Genomic DNA, 14,888 nt, shown 5'->3' on the forward strand with positions numbered 1-14,888 from the left:
TTCACCACTTTCTTAGAATGAAGATAACTCAAACTGAAGGGAGTATTTTTATACATCAGAAAAAGTATGTCGTTACTCTCTTGGATAAATTTGGCCTCAAGGATTACAAATCAGTGAGCACTCCATTGGTTGCCACTGATAAATTGCAAAGAGAGGATGGAAGTGAAGCTACAGATGAAAGTTTGTACAGGAAAATTGTTGGAAGCCTGCTATATCTAACTGCAACCAGACTAGATATTATGTTCTCAGCTAGTCTGCTTGCAAGGTTCATGCACAGTCCTTCTAAGCTGCACTATGGAGCTGCTAAAAGAGTTCTAAGGTACATACAAGGCACAATTGATTATGGAATTGAGTATGTGACTGGAAAATCTGCATTTTTAGTAGGATATTGTGACAGTGACTGGAGTGGATCTGAGGAAGATATGAAAAGCACTTCTTGTAACACCCCGACCCCGAATTTAACCCTTATTTAATTAATTAATTATTTAAGGGTATTTTAGTCATATTTTTAACCGAAGAGAGTTTGGGGCAGTGATTAGTATTTTTGGAAAGGTCGTACTGAGACGAGTTCATAGACACATAGTGGGCTCGAATCGGAGTTGTAACGAGAGAGATATGGTCAAAAGAAGCCCAATGGCATAATCGTAAATATTTCAAAATGGGATTTTTTATAAAATCTGGTTTTTCTCTCTCTCTCTCTCCCGCGACTTCACTCTCTCTCTCGTCGGCTCTCTCTCTTTCTCTCCTCGTATCTCCGGCCACCGACCACGGCTGTGGGCGGGGCCGGTACCAAAACGACCGGGACGACGTCCCCTTCCTTCCCCAACTGTTCCCCACCGGCGATGCGGCCTGTGCTGGCCGGAAAATGCAGAAAACCGCCGGGAGGTTATCGAAACTTCAACGCCGTCGATCTCCCTCCTTCGGCCACCATTTCCGTCGACCCAGGTATGGATCTTGAACCTCTCAAGCTGTTCTAGCTGCCTGTTGGTTGGGTTTTGATCGATTCGATCTCTAGATCACTCGATTTTCGAATTGAAAATCGGCCGAAACTTCGGCCACAGTGATCGGCCATTTCCGGCCACTTTTTGGGGTAGGTCCAAGAACAAAAGTGGCTCCAAATAGGGTGTTATACCAAGGGTAGGAGTTTGGAGCCGTGGTTTGGAGATTTTCCGGCGAAGCGTTATCGCTTTGGGCACCCACGCGCTGCCGGCGAGTGCGGCGAAGCGTGGGCACTGTAGAAAAAGTAGCGATCTGTTCTGATGAGATCCTTAGGTTGTCACGAGTGCGTAGGATTTCGCGGATCTCAATTCGGACGTCGTTTGACCATCGAACGTATAATCGCATAGTGTGCGTTATCCGGGTTCGATAGGTTGGGACCGTTGGATGGTCCCAAATTTAATATATGTTAATCTAGGTATTTCTAGGATCGTGTAGGAATTCACGGATCGTGAATCGGAGCCCCGAATGTTCCGAATAATAATTTAAAGTTTATATTTTATATTAACCGTCAGATCATGCGATCGTGAGAAATCCGACCGTCTGATCTGAACCAAACTCGCAGGACAAGTGTCCTATACCTGGTAGAACCCATAGAGACTTTCGGATCAGAAATTGGAGGTCGTGGGTTCTGCAGGTCCGTTTGACCAGGGTTAGAGTAGTTTGACCCTTGGTTGACCGTGAATCTCCCGGAGTAATCTCACCCTTCCGGGGGGGGGGGGGGGAGGGGGGATTGTCGGGAGCTAGACTATTATGGAGGGTTACACAAAATAAGAATTAATTTATATAAATATAATTATATGTGGTTGTACAAGGGTACAACAGAGTCTAGAATGTCAGTTTGGAGTGCTATACGCACTACTGTAGGTACCTCCTCGGATGTTGAATTCACTACAAGTACCACCAAGTGAAAGTTAGGTCCCGCCTGGCGTAGGTTATCCGGCGTTGGGACAGGCCCCCATACGTGGCCGTTGGTTCATACCCGGCGTATTGGGGAGTTATGTAATATGATGTCCAGGGTCTCACGTGGCGTAAGGTTATCTGGGCGTTGAGGACAGGCCCCATAACGTGGCGTTTGGTTGTACCGGCGTATGGGGAGATTATGTGATATTGTGTTGAGGTCGCACGTGGCGTAGGTTATCCGGCGTGTCGACAGACCCCATACGTGGCGTTGGTTGTACCGGGCGTATGGGGAGATTTGTGATATGATATTGAGGTCCCGCGTGGCGTAGATTATCCGGCGTTGGGACAGGCCCCATACGTGGCGTTGGTTGTACCGGCGTATGGGGAGATATTATGATAGTATGGCATGGTCGCACGTGGCATAGGTTATCCGGCGTGTTAACAGGCCCCATACGTGGCGTTGGTTGTACCGGCGTATGGGGAGAATATGTGAAATACAGAGAAATGAAATAAGGCATCGCCCAAGTGTGGAATTGGGTTTTTATGGAAGAACTACGTGTGGCTTGATCCCTCAAGGAGGGTACATAGGCAGCCTAAGGTTATTAGGTGCAGCCACAGACTAAATATTAGTCATAATTGGTATTCGAATTGTTTGGTAGTTGGTTGAGAATTATTGGAAGGCCGAAGGCCATTTGTGTGAATTGCATGAAATTATATTGTGCATGCTGCCATTTGGGAATATTAAATGCGTTTTTATGCAGGTATAAATTTTGGGAAATGTCCAAATTATAGGGGAGACTGCCGAAATTTCGGCAGGAAGTCTCGGTTTTTAGTAAGTGGGCCTGACATCGGGGTGATGTCAGGAATTTCAAAGGGTTCGTCTCGGATTTTGAGAAAATTCGGGGCGGGTCCTTTCACTTCTGGATATGCATTTTCATTTGGAAGTGGTGCATTTTCGTGGGTATCAGTCAAACAACATAGTTTGGCTCTTTCAACAGCATAAGCAGAATATGTGAGTGCAGCAGAAGCTACATCACAAGCCATTTGGCTCAAGTTTGTTCTTGAAGATTTTAGGGAAGAACAGACTACTGCAACAACTGTGTTTTGTGACAACACTTCAGCCATAGCCATGTCTAAAAATCCAGTTTTTTACCAAAGAAGTAAGCATATTCATAGGAAGTTTCATTTTATCAGAGATGCAATTCAAAATGGTGAAATTGATTTGGTTTACTGCAAAGGTGAAGAACAAATTGCTGACATCTTTACCAAGGCTCTTCCCAAGGACAGATTAAGTTATTTGAGAAGTCTACTTGGAGTGAAATCAGCTAGCACTTTAGAAGGGAGTGTTAAAATGTAAATTGACTAGCTAATTTCTTGTTGGTTAGTAATTTACTTAGTCTGTTTCTACTCTTAGCTTCATTAAGCATTATGTTAGTTAAGTGACTTGAGCTCATATGCCAAGTGTAAGGTGTAAAGCAGTCAGTTAGTTTCCAACTGCTCTTAAGCCTTGTACTGCCATGTGTCACATTCACATTGGCCCCTGTAATAGAATGTTGGTGATTGGCTGATGTAATATGAGAATGAATACAAAAGGTGTGATCTTTGCAAGATGTTCAGTAGATCGTACCAGAGAACTTTTTCCATTTTTTCTGTTTTCTCTTCTGAGCTCACTCTTCCCTGTATCTTTCTAGCTCCCTCAGTAATCCAAAACTTCAACAATAACAACTCAAATCAAATCGACAATCGTGTCTATTTGACACAGATCAGCTTGTCCGCAACAACCCCAATATATGTTTATGTAAATATCGAATGAGCTAAAGAAATTTATTTGTTTTACTTGTTTAAAAAAAAATAGAAACAAGTGCATATAGTTTCGAACTCCAACAGTTCAAATCTATATAACATTATTCCATTCCAATATCTTTCAAAAGCTCAACTTTTCGATAGTAAAATAACCGACATGAAGTTTGAAATTGCACACAACAGCAAAAGACCAAATTGAAACTTAACTAGCTTTGACAGATAATAATACTCCCGATTTGATCCGGAGCTGGAGCTCTATCCCCCGATAATATGTTTAGGCGAAACAAAGCTTGGAATATGGACATGTGCAGAAATCAAGTATATCCCATCAAACTCAACGTCCACAAGACCCTTCCCAGAAGCATGAGCCAGCAATTTCCCACCATTAAACAACAAGACTTGCCCATCCCCAAACTTCAATAAGACTGGCCCATCCCCAAACTTCAACGAGATTCGCCCATTCCGAAAAAACTGCTGGCAAGGACGTGGAACTATGACGCCTCCAATTGTAAGCTCTAGGCTCCAAGACTCCTTAACCCCATGCTCCTTCATCACCCAAATACTCATTTTTCTCTGGGAATCTACAGTTACAGTTACAGAGAGGCAACCCTGCAAGACGCTAAAGTCCAATCTTGATATATTATTCCGTCCTTCCAAATCCCAACTAGGGGGTAGGGGCAACTCTTGGAAAACCTCTCTTTCAAGATCAAAGGCACATATCAGAGCCCTTGACCAATCAATCCAATGAAGAAACCCACTAACACAAACCCCATATAGCATGTAGTCCAAATCGTACCAAAAATTCCCAATGCTTCTCCAAGCCCCAGAGCCAACGGTCAAAACCAACACCTCCCGGTACGGTTCATAACGCCATTGACTTGTACCCCTGAACCGAACAAGCTTATAGGCACCACTCATGGGACTAAACCCAAACCCACATGGAAAACTAATTACGTTCTCATCTGGCGGTGTTGGAAGAGCCAAAGACTCACCCGTGATGGGATTGGATATGTATAAACGGCCATACGGCGGATTCCAAGAGTCTAATTTGTAGAAGCAGAGTAAGCCGTTGCACGAACTCACAATATTCACCTCTTTAGGTAGTACAATCGTATCTTTCAAAAGCTTCAGTGCAACGTCGTTTGGGCCCAAGGAGTCGTTTTTTAGGGTGGCCAAATGGTCGGAACCGCATCCTCGTAAAAGAAGACAAGTCGTTCCCGAAAACAGTTGTTCAGTGAATTGGGGGTCTGATAGCAAACGATGCCAAAACTTACACACGAACCTGCATTGCAGGAGGGTTTTAATTTGAATTTTGCGGAAGATCTCCCCTAATATGTGGCTTGGAAGTTGCAGAATGTAGGGAATATTATGATTCTTTTTTTGTTTCTCCATGGATGAAACTCTCTCGTTTTCTCCACTGTCATCATAGATGCTTTTTGTCATGGCTGCGGTGCTTTAGGGTTTCAGGGTTTCGGGTATTTTTCATTATATAACCCAAAATTTGGCCCTTACGTTTAAAAATGCCAGTTTTTATAAATAAATAAAAAATCTAATATCGCAAAAAACTCATGTGAATATACTTAAATGCCCTCAAAAATATAATTAAAAATGCCCCAAACTTGTCTACAACACGTTAAACACTGTTTTCTAATTAAAAATAAAATAATAAAAATTAAACAACAACAGAATGGTTCTTATATTCACACAGCTAAACAACTGAAACTTTTTAACCAGTTCCTTGATTTCTTAAAAAATTTGTGTAACTCTCCTATGAACACCTCCTCACTAACCTTGTGCAAGAATTACAAATTTTAGAGTAAGATTGTTCCAAACAGATTTGAGATTTTTTTAAAAGTCAAAAGTTTCTCGCCAGGTGTAAATCTTCTATCACCACCATAATTTTTCGCATCAATGAAGAAGAAGCTATGAGAGAAGAGAAACGATTGAAGCTGCCCAAGGGAATCCCTTGTGCTTTCCCACGGAGTATACCTTTCACTCGTTTCAACTTTTTAACCCCAAAATTTTGTCAAGATTGTAGCCACCTCTGAGTTCTGGGCTGCTCAGGAGGAAACTGTCAGGCCCTAGTGATTTTGTACCGCTAATTTGGGACACCGCTGTCTATACTTCCTCCGTCACCGCCGGAGTCAAAGCTTCATTATCCTGTATTGTTACCCTGGGATCAATAGCTCCTCCAGTTATATGGGCCATATTAATAGGTCGGCTGCTAGTAGAAAATTCTTGAAAATAAGAGATAACAGTGCTCAAGGGTGGGTCACACACAGTACTAATTAACTTTATGTTCGGGCAATCAATAGCCACATGAGATCATTGCTAATCATTGTTAAAAAATTTCTGTATCCATAACTACTCAAATCGAATCGACAGTCGTGTTTATTTTACATAGATCACCTTGTCTGCAGCAACCCAATATATGTTTTATGTAAATTTCGGATGAGCTGAAGAAATTTATTTGTTATATTTGTTATAAAAAAAATAAAAAAAAATAGAAATAAGTGCACATAGTTTCAAACTCCAACAGTTCAAATGTATATAACATAATTCCATTCCAATTTCTTTCAAAAACACTGAACTTTTCGATAGTAAAATGAAGGACATGAAGTTTGAAAGTGCAAACAACAGTAAAAGACCAAATACATACTTAACCACTGATTATATGTCTAGGCGAAACAGAGCTGGGAATATGGACATGTGCAGCAATCAAGTGTTGTATCCCATCAAATGCAGCGTCCTCAAAAACCATTCCCAGAAGCATAAGCAATCAATTTCCCACGAATAAGCAACAAGACTTGCCCATCCCCAAAATTCAACAAGACTGGGCCATCCCCAAACTTGCACGAGACTCGCCCATTAAAAAAGCCCGTCTCGTAAGGATATCCAACTTCGATGTCTACAATTTTAAGCTCTAAGCTCCAAGACTCCTTCATCACCCAAATACTCATTTTCTCCTTGTAGCCTGCAGTTGCAGTTACAGTTACAGAGAGGCAACCCCTCAAGACACTAAGGTCCAATCTTGATATATTATTCTATCCTTCCAAATCGCAACCAGGGGGTAGGGGGCAAGTCTTGGGAAACCTCCCTTTCAAGATCAAAGGAACATATCACAGCCTTTGACAGATCAATCCAATGAAGAAACCCACTAACACAAACCCCATATAGCCTGTAGTCCAAGTCATACCTAAAATTCTCAATGCTTCTCCATGCCCCAGAGCCAATAGTCAAAACCAATACCTCCGGGTTCGGGTCCAGTCGACCTCCAAACCTGAACCGAACAAGCTTATAGGCACCACTTATGGGACTAAACCCAAACCCACATGGAAAACTAATTATGTAGTCATCCGGCGGTGTTGGAGGAGCCAAAGATTCACCCATGATGGGATTGGATATGTAAAAATGGCTACATGGCGTTTTCTAAGAGTCGAATTTGTAGAGGCAAAGTAAGCCGTTGCATGAACCCACAATATACGCGTCACGAGTAGGTAATACAATTGTATCGTTCGAAAGCTTCCATGCGACGTCGTTTGGGCTCGAGGAGTCGTTTTCGAGGGTGGCCAAGTGGACCTCGGAGCCGAATGTTCGTAAAAGAAGGCAAGTCCTTCGTGAAAACAGTTGTTCAGTGAATTGGGGGTCTGATAGCAAACGATGCCAAAACTTGCACACGAACCTGCATTGGACGAGGGTTTTAATTTGAATTTTGCAGAAGATCTCCCCTAATATGTGGTGTGGAAGTTGCAGAATGTAGGGAATATTAAGATCCTCTTTTTGTTTTCAACATGGATGAAACTCTGTCGTTTTCTCCACAATCATGGATGCTTTTTGTCATGGCTGCGGTGCTTTAGGGCTTAGGGTATTTTTCGTACGACATATTCTTATATACTCCAATCACTTTCTTTCTGAACTTTATCCCCCCAACTTCCTTTCTAACTTTCTTTCTATCTTTCTATTCGACTCCACTCTTAAATATTGTAATCCATCAAAACGTTTGCTCACGTTTGTTAATGAAAACGGGAAAGTTTGCCTTCAGTGAGCTCTTGTTGGAAAACATGGGAAACAGTTTTCCAATTATTAAAACGGGAAAGTATAATGAATTTGTTTTCCAATAATGAAAACGGGAAAGTTCGCGTTCAGTAAACACCCACTGCTACAAAAAAGCAAAAAGACGACGGTAAATCACCGTCGTGTATTGGGTTTTTCAATGGTCGTGGAATCCACCGTCAGCTTTTCCCTCATAAACCACGACGCTAAATAACCGTCGTTGTTAAAATATACAACGTCATCAACAAATACAAAACGACGTCTTTGTACTGCAAAAAGTTCTAAAAAAAGCAATCGAGGATGATAATAGACGACCAACTCTCTAAAAAAACCGTCGTTAAAAAGGAAAAATATGACACAGAACAAGGCCGCAAGATAGACATACAACGACGAAAATACAAATACGACGACGTTAAATATAATTTTCACGACAATAAAAAATATGACGTCTTTAAATACATTAGAAGACGACGTTATTGATACCTACTACGTCGCATATATAAAAACAGCCGTCGTAAAATTAATTTTCCACTTCGATTTTTCGATAAAAGATGACGTGGAAATAGTTGTCAGTGTCATTATTTACGACGTATGTATTTATTGAGTAAACGTTGAAAAACGAAACAACGTCGGTTACAAATATATGAGAGTCGTATTACAAAATTTATACGTCATATTTTCAGAAACAAACAACGACGATAAATATTAAACGTTGTTAAATAAAACAACGTCGGAAAACAATAAAAACAGACGTGTTTAGTCTGCTAAAGTTCTAGAAAATAGTCGAGGATGAGAATAGACGACCAACTCAAACAAATCACCGTCGTTAAAAAGGAAAAATATGACACATGTTAAAAGAACAAGGCCGCAAGATATACATACAAAGACGACAACTAAAATTTTACGCCGTTAAATATAATTTACACGACAAGAAAAAATATGACGCCTTTAAATACATGAGAAGACGACGTTATTGAAATATACTACGTCTCTTATTTACAAACAACCGTCGTGAAATAAATTTTCCACTTCGATTTTTCTAAAAAAGATGACGTGGAAGTAGTTGTCAGTGTCATTATTTACGACGTATGTATTTATACAGTTGACGTTGAAGTGTCATTATTTACGACGTATACATTTATATAGTCGACGTTGTATTTATATCTATCATCATTACTCACGACGCACTAAATAATATAGACGACGTTGAACTTCTAAACAACGTCGGTTCCAAATAAATGAGAGCCGTATTACAGAACATATAGACGGCGTAGATTATGATGAGAGCCGTATTACAAATAACGTCGTTTAATTGTTATTAGACGGCGGTTATAATGAATTTCCGTCGGAATTCATTTCGTTCCTCTTCGTTTATAAAAGAACTTGCGACGTGGAAAATGTATGATGACGTCGTATTTTTTAACGTTCAGATTATATATCTCGTTTTTTAGACGTCAGTATTATGGGATTGGAGTCGTGTTATTCTGAATTACATGGCGGTTCTTAATCCTTCACCGACGTGATATCCTGAATAATTGCTTCACAATAGCGTCGTGGTTCTTCATTGTTACGTTGCTTTAAGACGTCGGTAAATATGCTGAATAACTGATTCACAATAACGTCGTGTTTTATTTGAACGTAGAAAGTGAAGAAATCGCATTACAATATATTACAAAATTAATGTCATACACTGCCAATTACATAAGCATCATTCAATCCATATATCTTCACACCCATCTCGAATATTTTGACCGCCTAACTCACCTACCAGTTCATCAAATGTGTCAACATTTGGCATCCCTCTAGTAAATGGCTCACACTCAATTATCACATCACCTAAGACTTCATCACCAATAACATCATTATATTCTCTATTAGGCATTGATAACACTACCGACCAACCACGATGCATCGGGTCGTCAACAAAAAATATTTGTTTGACTTGAGAAGCCAAAACAAATTGGTCATTCCTATGTCCAATTTTACTCAAATCTACAAGGGTAAATCCAAGTTCGTCGACTACAAGACCAGAACTATCTATCCAATTACACCTAAAGACTGGGATTGTAAACTTTTGGTAGTCAAGGTCCCAAATTTCTTGAATGACACCATAGAAACCCATATTTGAGAGAATTGGGTTTTTATCCTTGGCACTAGCAACTTGCATGGTATGTGCAAGTAAATAAACTCCACTATTTTGAGTTGTTCGCACATCATCTTGTGCCTTGATATTGAATTTAATACCTTTAATCAGATAGCTCCTATATAATGGCACTGACATGTTTGGACCAGCTGCTAGCCACCTTAAATTTTCTGATACGCCATGATTGTCTTCCTCAAGTTCACTTTGAACCTGCAAATTAATCATATCTTAATTCAATCTAACATATAAATAAGAAGAAAATTAAAAGAGAAATATGTTATTCAACAACATATACCTTGAAGCGTAGCCATTGAATGAAAGTGCTATTGTGCTTATCCTGCAGCCACTTTGTTCTCTTTCTAAATTTTGGATAAGCAGTCTTGATGTGAATCATATGTTGCCTACATGACACGAAAAATTCAAGCATTACGGTCCTAAATATAGAAGATAAACATAAGAAATAATTTAAAATGGAAACTTAAAGAATAAAGCTCATACGTACTCGATATAAGGTAGGACTTCCTCCGTATTCTCCAAGACATATAGATGTGCTTGATTCAACAGGTCCTGATCAACTACGCTCACTGTGCAACCTGATAATGGCTTTGAAAGTCCCATCTTTTGGCTTGAAGGCACTCCAACTGTACTAACATCAAATAAATGCTGAGTACAACACTCTACCACTTCTTCAGCTATATACCGCTCAGCAATGCAACCTCCGGGACGAGTACGATTCTGAACATACCCCTTCAGCACTTTCATATATCTTTCAAACGGATACATCCACCTAAAATATACTGGCCCACATAGACGAACTTCTCTGACAAGATGTACTACTAGATGAACCATGATATCAAAGAATGAAGGGGGAAAGTACTTCTCAAGCAAACACAGAGTAACTACTACATCTTCTTCCAACTTATCTAGCTTGGAAACATCAACAGTCTTTGCACATATAGCATTGAAGAAGAAGCACAAACGAGTTATTGCATACCTTGTAGGCTTCTCTAAAACAGAACGAATTGCCACAGGGAGCAATTGTTGCATTAAGGTATGACAATCATGTGATTTAAGGCCAAGAAGTCTTGAATCTTGTAAAGATACAAGATTTTTAATATTTGAAGAATAACCTTCAGGGACCTTCATACCATAGAAAGAATTGCAAACCTCTCTCTTCTCTGCTCTTGACAAATTCCAAGGCCCAGGAGGCAAACGAGTACGTCTTTCTCCATACTCGGGTTGCAAATCAGTTTTGACCCCCATGTTCAATAAATCTAATCGAGCAGCAATCACATCTTTATTTTTTCCAGGGATTTCCAGCAATGTACCAATGATACTATCACAAACATTCTTCTCAATGTGCATAACATCTAGGGCATGCCTCACAGGAAGGTATTTCCAATACTCGAGATCAAAGAATATTGATTTCTTCTTCCAACAAACTCTGTCACCATTTTCAACCATATGCGGCACTTCTTCTCCGGTTAATGGCTCGGGAGGTATGCCATATTCAGGTTTCCCATTAAAAGCTGCACGTTGCCTCCTATATGGATGATTGATTGGTAACCATTTTCTATGCCCAATGTAACAAATTTTGTGGCCATTTTTCAACCTGTGACTAGGTGTATCATCGCCGCATATTAGACAAGCTTTATATCCTTTAACAACACAACCAGATAAGTTTCCATAGGCAGGGAAATCATTAATTGTCCACATTAATGCAGCTCTGAGTGTAAAGTATTCTCCACTATGTGCATCATACACTCCTCTAATCCCATCCCACAAAGATTTTAAATCATCAATCAAAGGCTCCAAGTAGACGTCTATATCATTTCCGGGTTGTTTAGGACCGGAAATCAATAAGGTTAACATCATGAACTTTCGTTTCATGCACAGCCATGGAGGGAGATTATATGTAACTAAGATAACCGGCCAACAACTATATCTGCTACTTAGAGAACTGTGGGGATTGAATCCATCAGATGAAAGAGCCAATCTCAAGTTTCTCGGCTCATTACCAAACTCAGGCCATTTATCATCAAGAAGTTTCCAAGACGGGGAATCCGCCGGATGAGACATCTGACCGTCAATTGATTTTCTAGCAGCATGCCAAGTCAAACTCTTAGCTGTCTCATGTGATTGAAACATCCTTTTAAACCTTGGAATTGGAGGAAAATACCACACCACCTTCGCTGGCACACCCTCTTTCAAGATTGAATCTTTGCCTTCCTTCCACCTTGAGATACCACAAGTAGGACAATTAGTTGAATCCTCATACTCCTTCCTATACAAGATGCAATCATTGGGGCATGCGTGCATTTTCTCATAACTCAGCCCCAATGCACACAAAGTCTTTTTAGCCTCATACATAGAGGTTGGTATTGTATTTCCTTCTGGAAGCAAATCGCCTTGAAGTATCAATAATTCTGTAAAACAGACATCACTCATCCCATGTTTTGCCTTCAAATTATACAACTTCACTAATGCCGATAACTTCGTGTACTTTCTACAACCAGGGTACACTGGTTGATCTCCATCCCCAATCACATTGGCAAACTCATACGGATCAGAACCAAAATCATTATCATCCATATCAATTTCTTCAGACACAAAACTGTACCTACTATGGCCATCATCTTCTTCAACATTTCTACTAGCATTAGTAGTTGCTTCCCAAGGTTCTCCGTGAAATGTCCAATTCTTATAGCTTTGGTCAATTCCATTAAAGTATAAGTGATCCCTTATAATTCCAACCCCAAACAACTTCAAATTAACACATTTAACACATGGACAACGGATATGTGTTGTAGTTAGAAGATTTTCTACAGCAAAGTTCAAAAATGCTTCCACCCCAAACTCATATGCCTTCGATCTTCTATCCGAGTGCATCCATGACTTATCCATCTCCGACACTATAACCTATTATCTATAATAAAGTGAAAATACAGGCAATGACCATCACTATAGCAGATTATACAAAGATCTAATAGCAAGTAATACACAACAGAGACGACGGATTTTAAACAAAAACAGACGTATTTGGCATATATAGACGACGGATTTTCAACAGACGTCGTCTAATATAAGTAATACAAACGACGATTTACGAAAACACCGTCGTGTATAAGTAATACAACGACGGTTTTTTCATAAACCGTCGTGTAATCGTCGTCGTATGCCTAAAAAGGCGTCGTGTCTCAGTTTATTTTCAAGAACCCAAAACCCATTAAGAACACAACATATATATGAAACCAAGCAAGAAAACAACATATACATGAAACCAAGCATGAAAACAATAAATCCATTCCCAATTCAACATAACATAGGGTGATTAGAAGATCCGACAAAATTAAATCCATTCCCAATTCAACATAACAGATAATGTAATCCATGAACCCATTAAACAGAAAATCCATGAACCCATACTTATAAGCACATTATTAATAGATCGCAAAGCATATACCTAAAACCCTTTAACAAAACAACCTAATATCATTCAATGAATTTACAAGGGGAAGATAGGGTTTGTACTTACAGGTTGGACGAGCTCACAGATTCGACGGAGCAGAAGTGACAGAGCAACTTTTAATTAGAGCAACTTTTAATTAGAGCAGAAGTGAGAGAGCGAAATGTTATGTTGCGCGAAATCTGAAAATTTTAGGGTTCAGGATTAGAAGAATAAGATTAAGAGCCAAATATAAAAAAATTTAGGACGCGCGAAAATTTTTAAAGCACGCGCTCTTTAAAACGTCGAAAGAAAAACCATGGCGAAAGTTCTACAAGAACCGACGTAAATGTAATATTCCACGACGGAAACACTGAACGTAACGCCGTTTATTTTGACGCTTCATTTTTCGGATTAATTTTAAATTTATTTTCAATATTTTGATATAAAGACGACTGAAAAACCACGTCGGGGTTAAGAAATTGAAAACGTTGTAAATTATAATACACGACTTACATATTAAAATGACGTCGTTTAAAGTAGAAACCATGTCGGATAATTTACTTCACGACGTAACATATGTATTCCATGACTCAACCACCGTCGTTAACAATTAATACCCTAAACCCTTAAAACTAAATTATATAATTTTAAAAATTAAGTTTATAAAAGGGTTTATGGTTTTACAGCCTAATATATACCCTAGACTACCGAAAAATTATACTTTAAAAATAAACCCCAATAAATAACAACCCTAATCTCTAAACCCTAGACTCTAAACCCTAAACCATAAAACTAGAAGTGATTTTATGACTCATCAAAACAATTTTGTTTTGGATGTTCATTTTAAATTTTTGTTATTCAAAATGAATTTTTTCAAGGTTTAGGGGGAAGAAAATATATCAATGACTTCATAGGAGTTGACTTTGCATTTTTCTGATTTATTTTAAATTTATTTTGAATATTTTGATATAAAAATAATAAAATATTCTTATCACAACAACAAACCACATCGGTGTTAATAAATTGTAGACGTTGTAAATTGTAATAGACGTCTAAGTTGTTAAAATGACGTCGTTTAAATGAGAAACGATGGCGGATATTTAACTATCCGACGTAAAATATATATTCCTCGACTTAACCGCTGTCGTTACAAAGTACTACCCTGACCCCTTAAGAAATTGAAGACGTTGTAAACCATAAACGACTCCATTGTTCAAAGAACGTCGTCTAAATATCCTTTTACGTCGGATTTGTTTAAAACGAAACCACAAAAAACGACGGCTTTTGACTTTATTACGTCGTTGGAAAATTATTACACGTCGGTAACGCATTTTGTATGTTTGTTTTTGTTTTTACTTTAAGAAAACCTCAACAAATTTTTACATTATATATTATAGACAAAATTTGTACATTATACATAAATATCAAGTGTTCAATAATTCCCCTATTCCAGTTGAAGGCAAACAAACTCTGCCCATTCATTCCGGACTTCATCAATTGCTTCTTGGGGGTATGGCTCTTCCTGTTTTCCCTTCGCATACT

At 39.1% G+C, this 14,888-nt stretch overlaps 1 protein-coding gene across 1 annotated transcript; it reads right to left on the reverse strand.

Annotated features, from left to right (window-relative positions):
• On the reverse strand, window positions 3,958–4,620 carry LOC18787820 (F-box protein At3g07870). Its single transcript, XM_007221228.2, has one exon. The coding sequence runs from the start codon at window positions 4,618–4,620 to the stop codon at window positions 3,958–3,960; it is 663 nt and encodes a 220-aa protein (XP_007221290.2).

Source organism: Prunus persica, chromosome G1, assembly GCF_000346465.2.
Source record: "Prunus persica cultivar Lovell chromosome G1, Prunus_persica_NCBIv2, whole genome shotgun sequence".
Taxonomy (NCBI): Eukaryota; Viridiplantae; Streptophyta; class Magnoliopsida; order Rosales; family Rosaceae; genus Prunus; species Prunus persica.

Coding starts and splice junctions, on each gene's coding strand:
- LOC18787820 (XM_007221228.2), bottom strand. CDS start 4,620: ATGAGTGGTGCCTATAAGCTTGTTCGGTTCAGGGGTACAAGTCAATGG.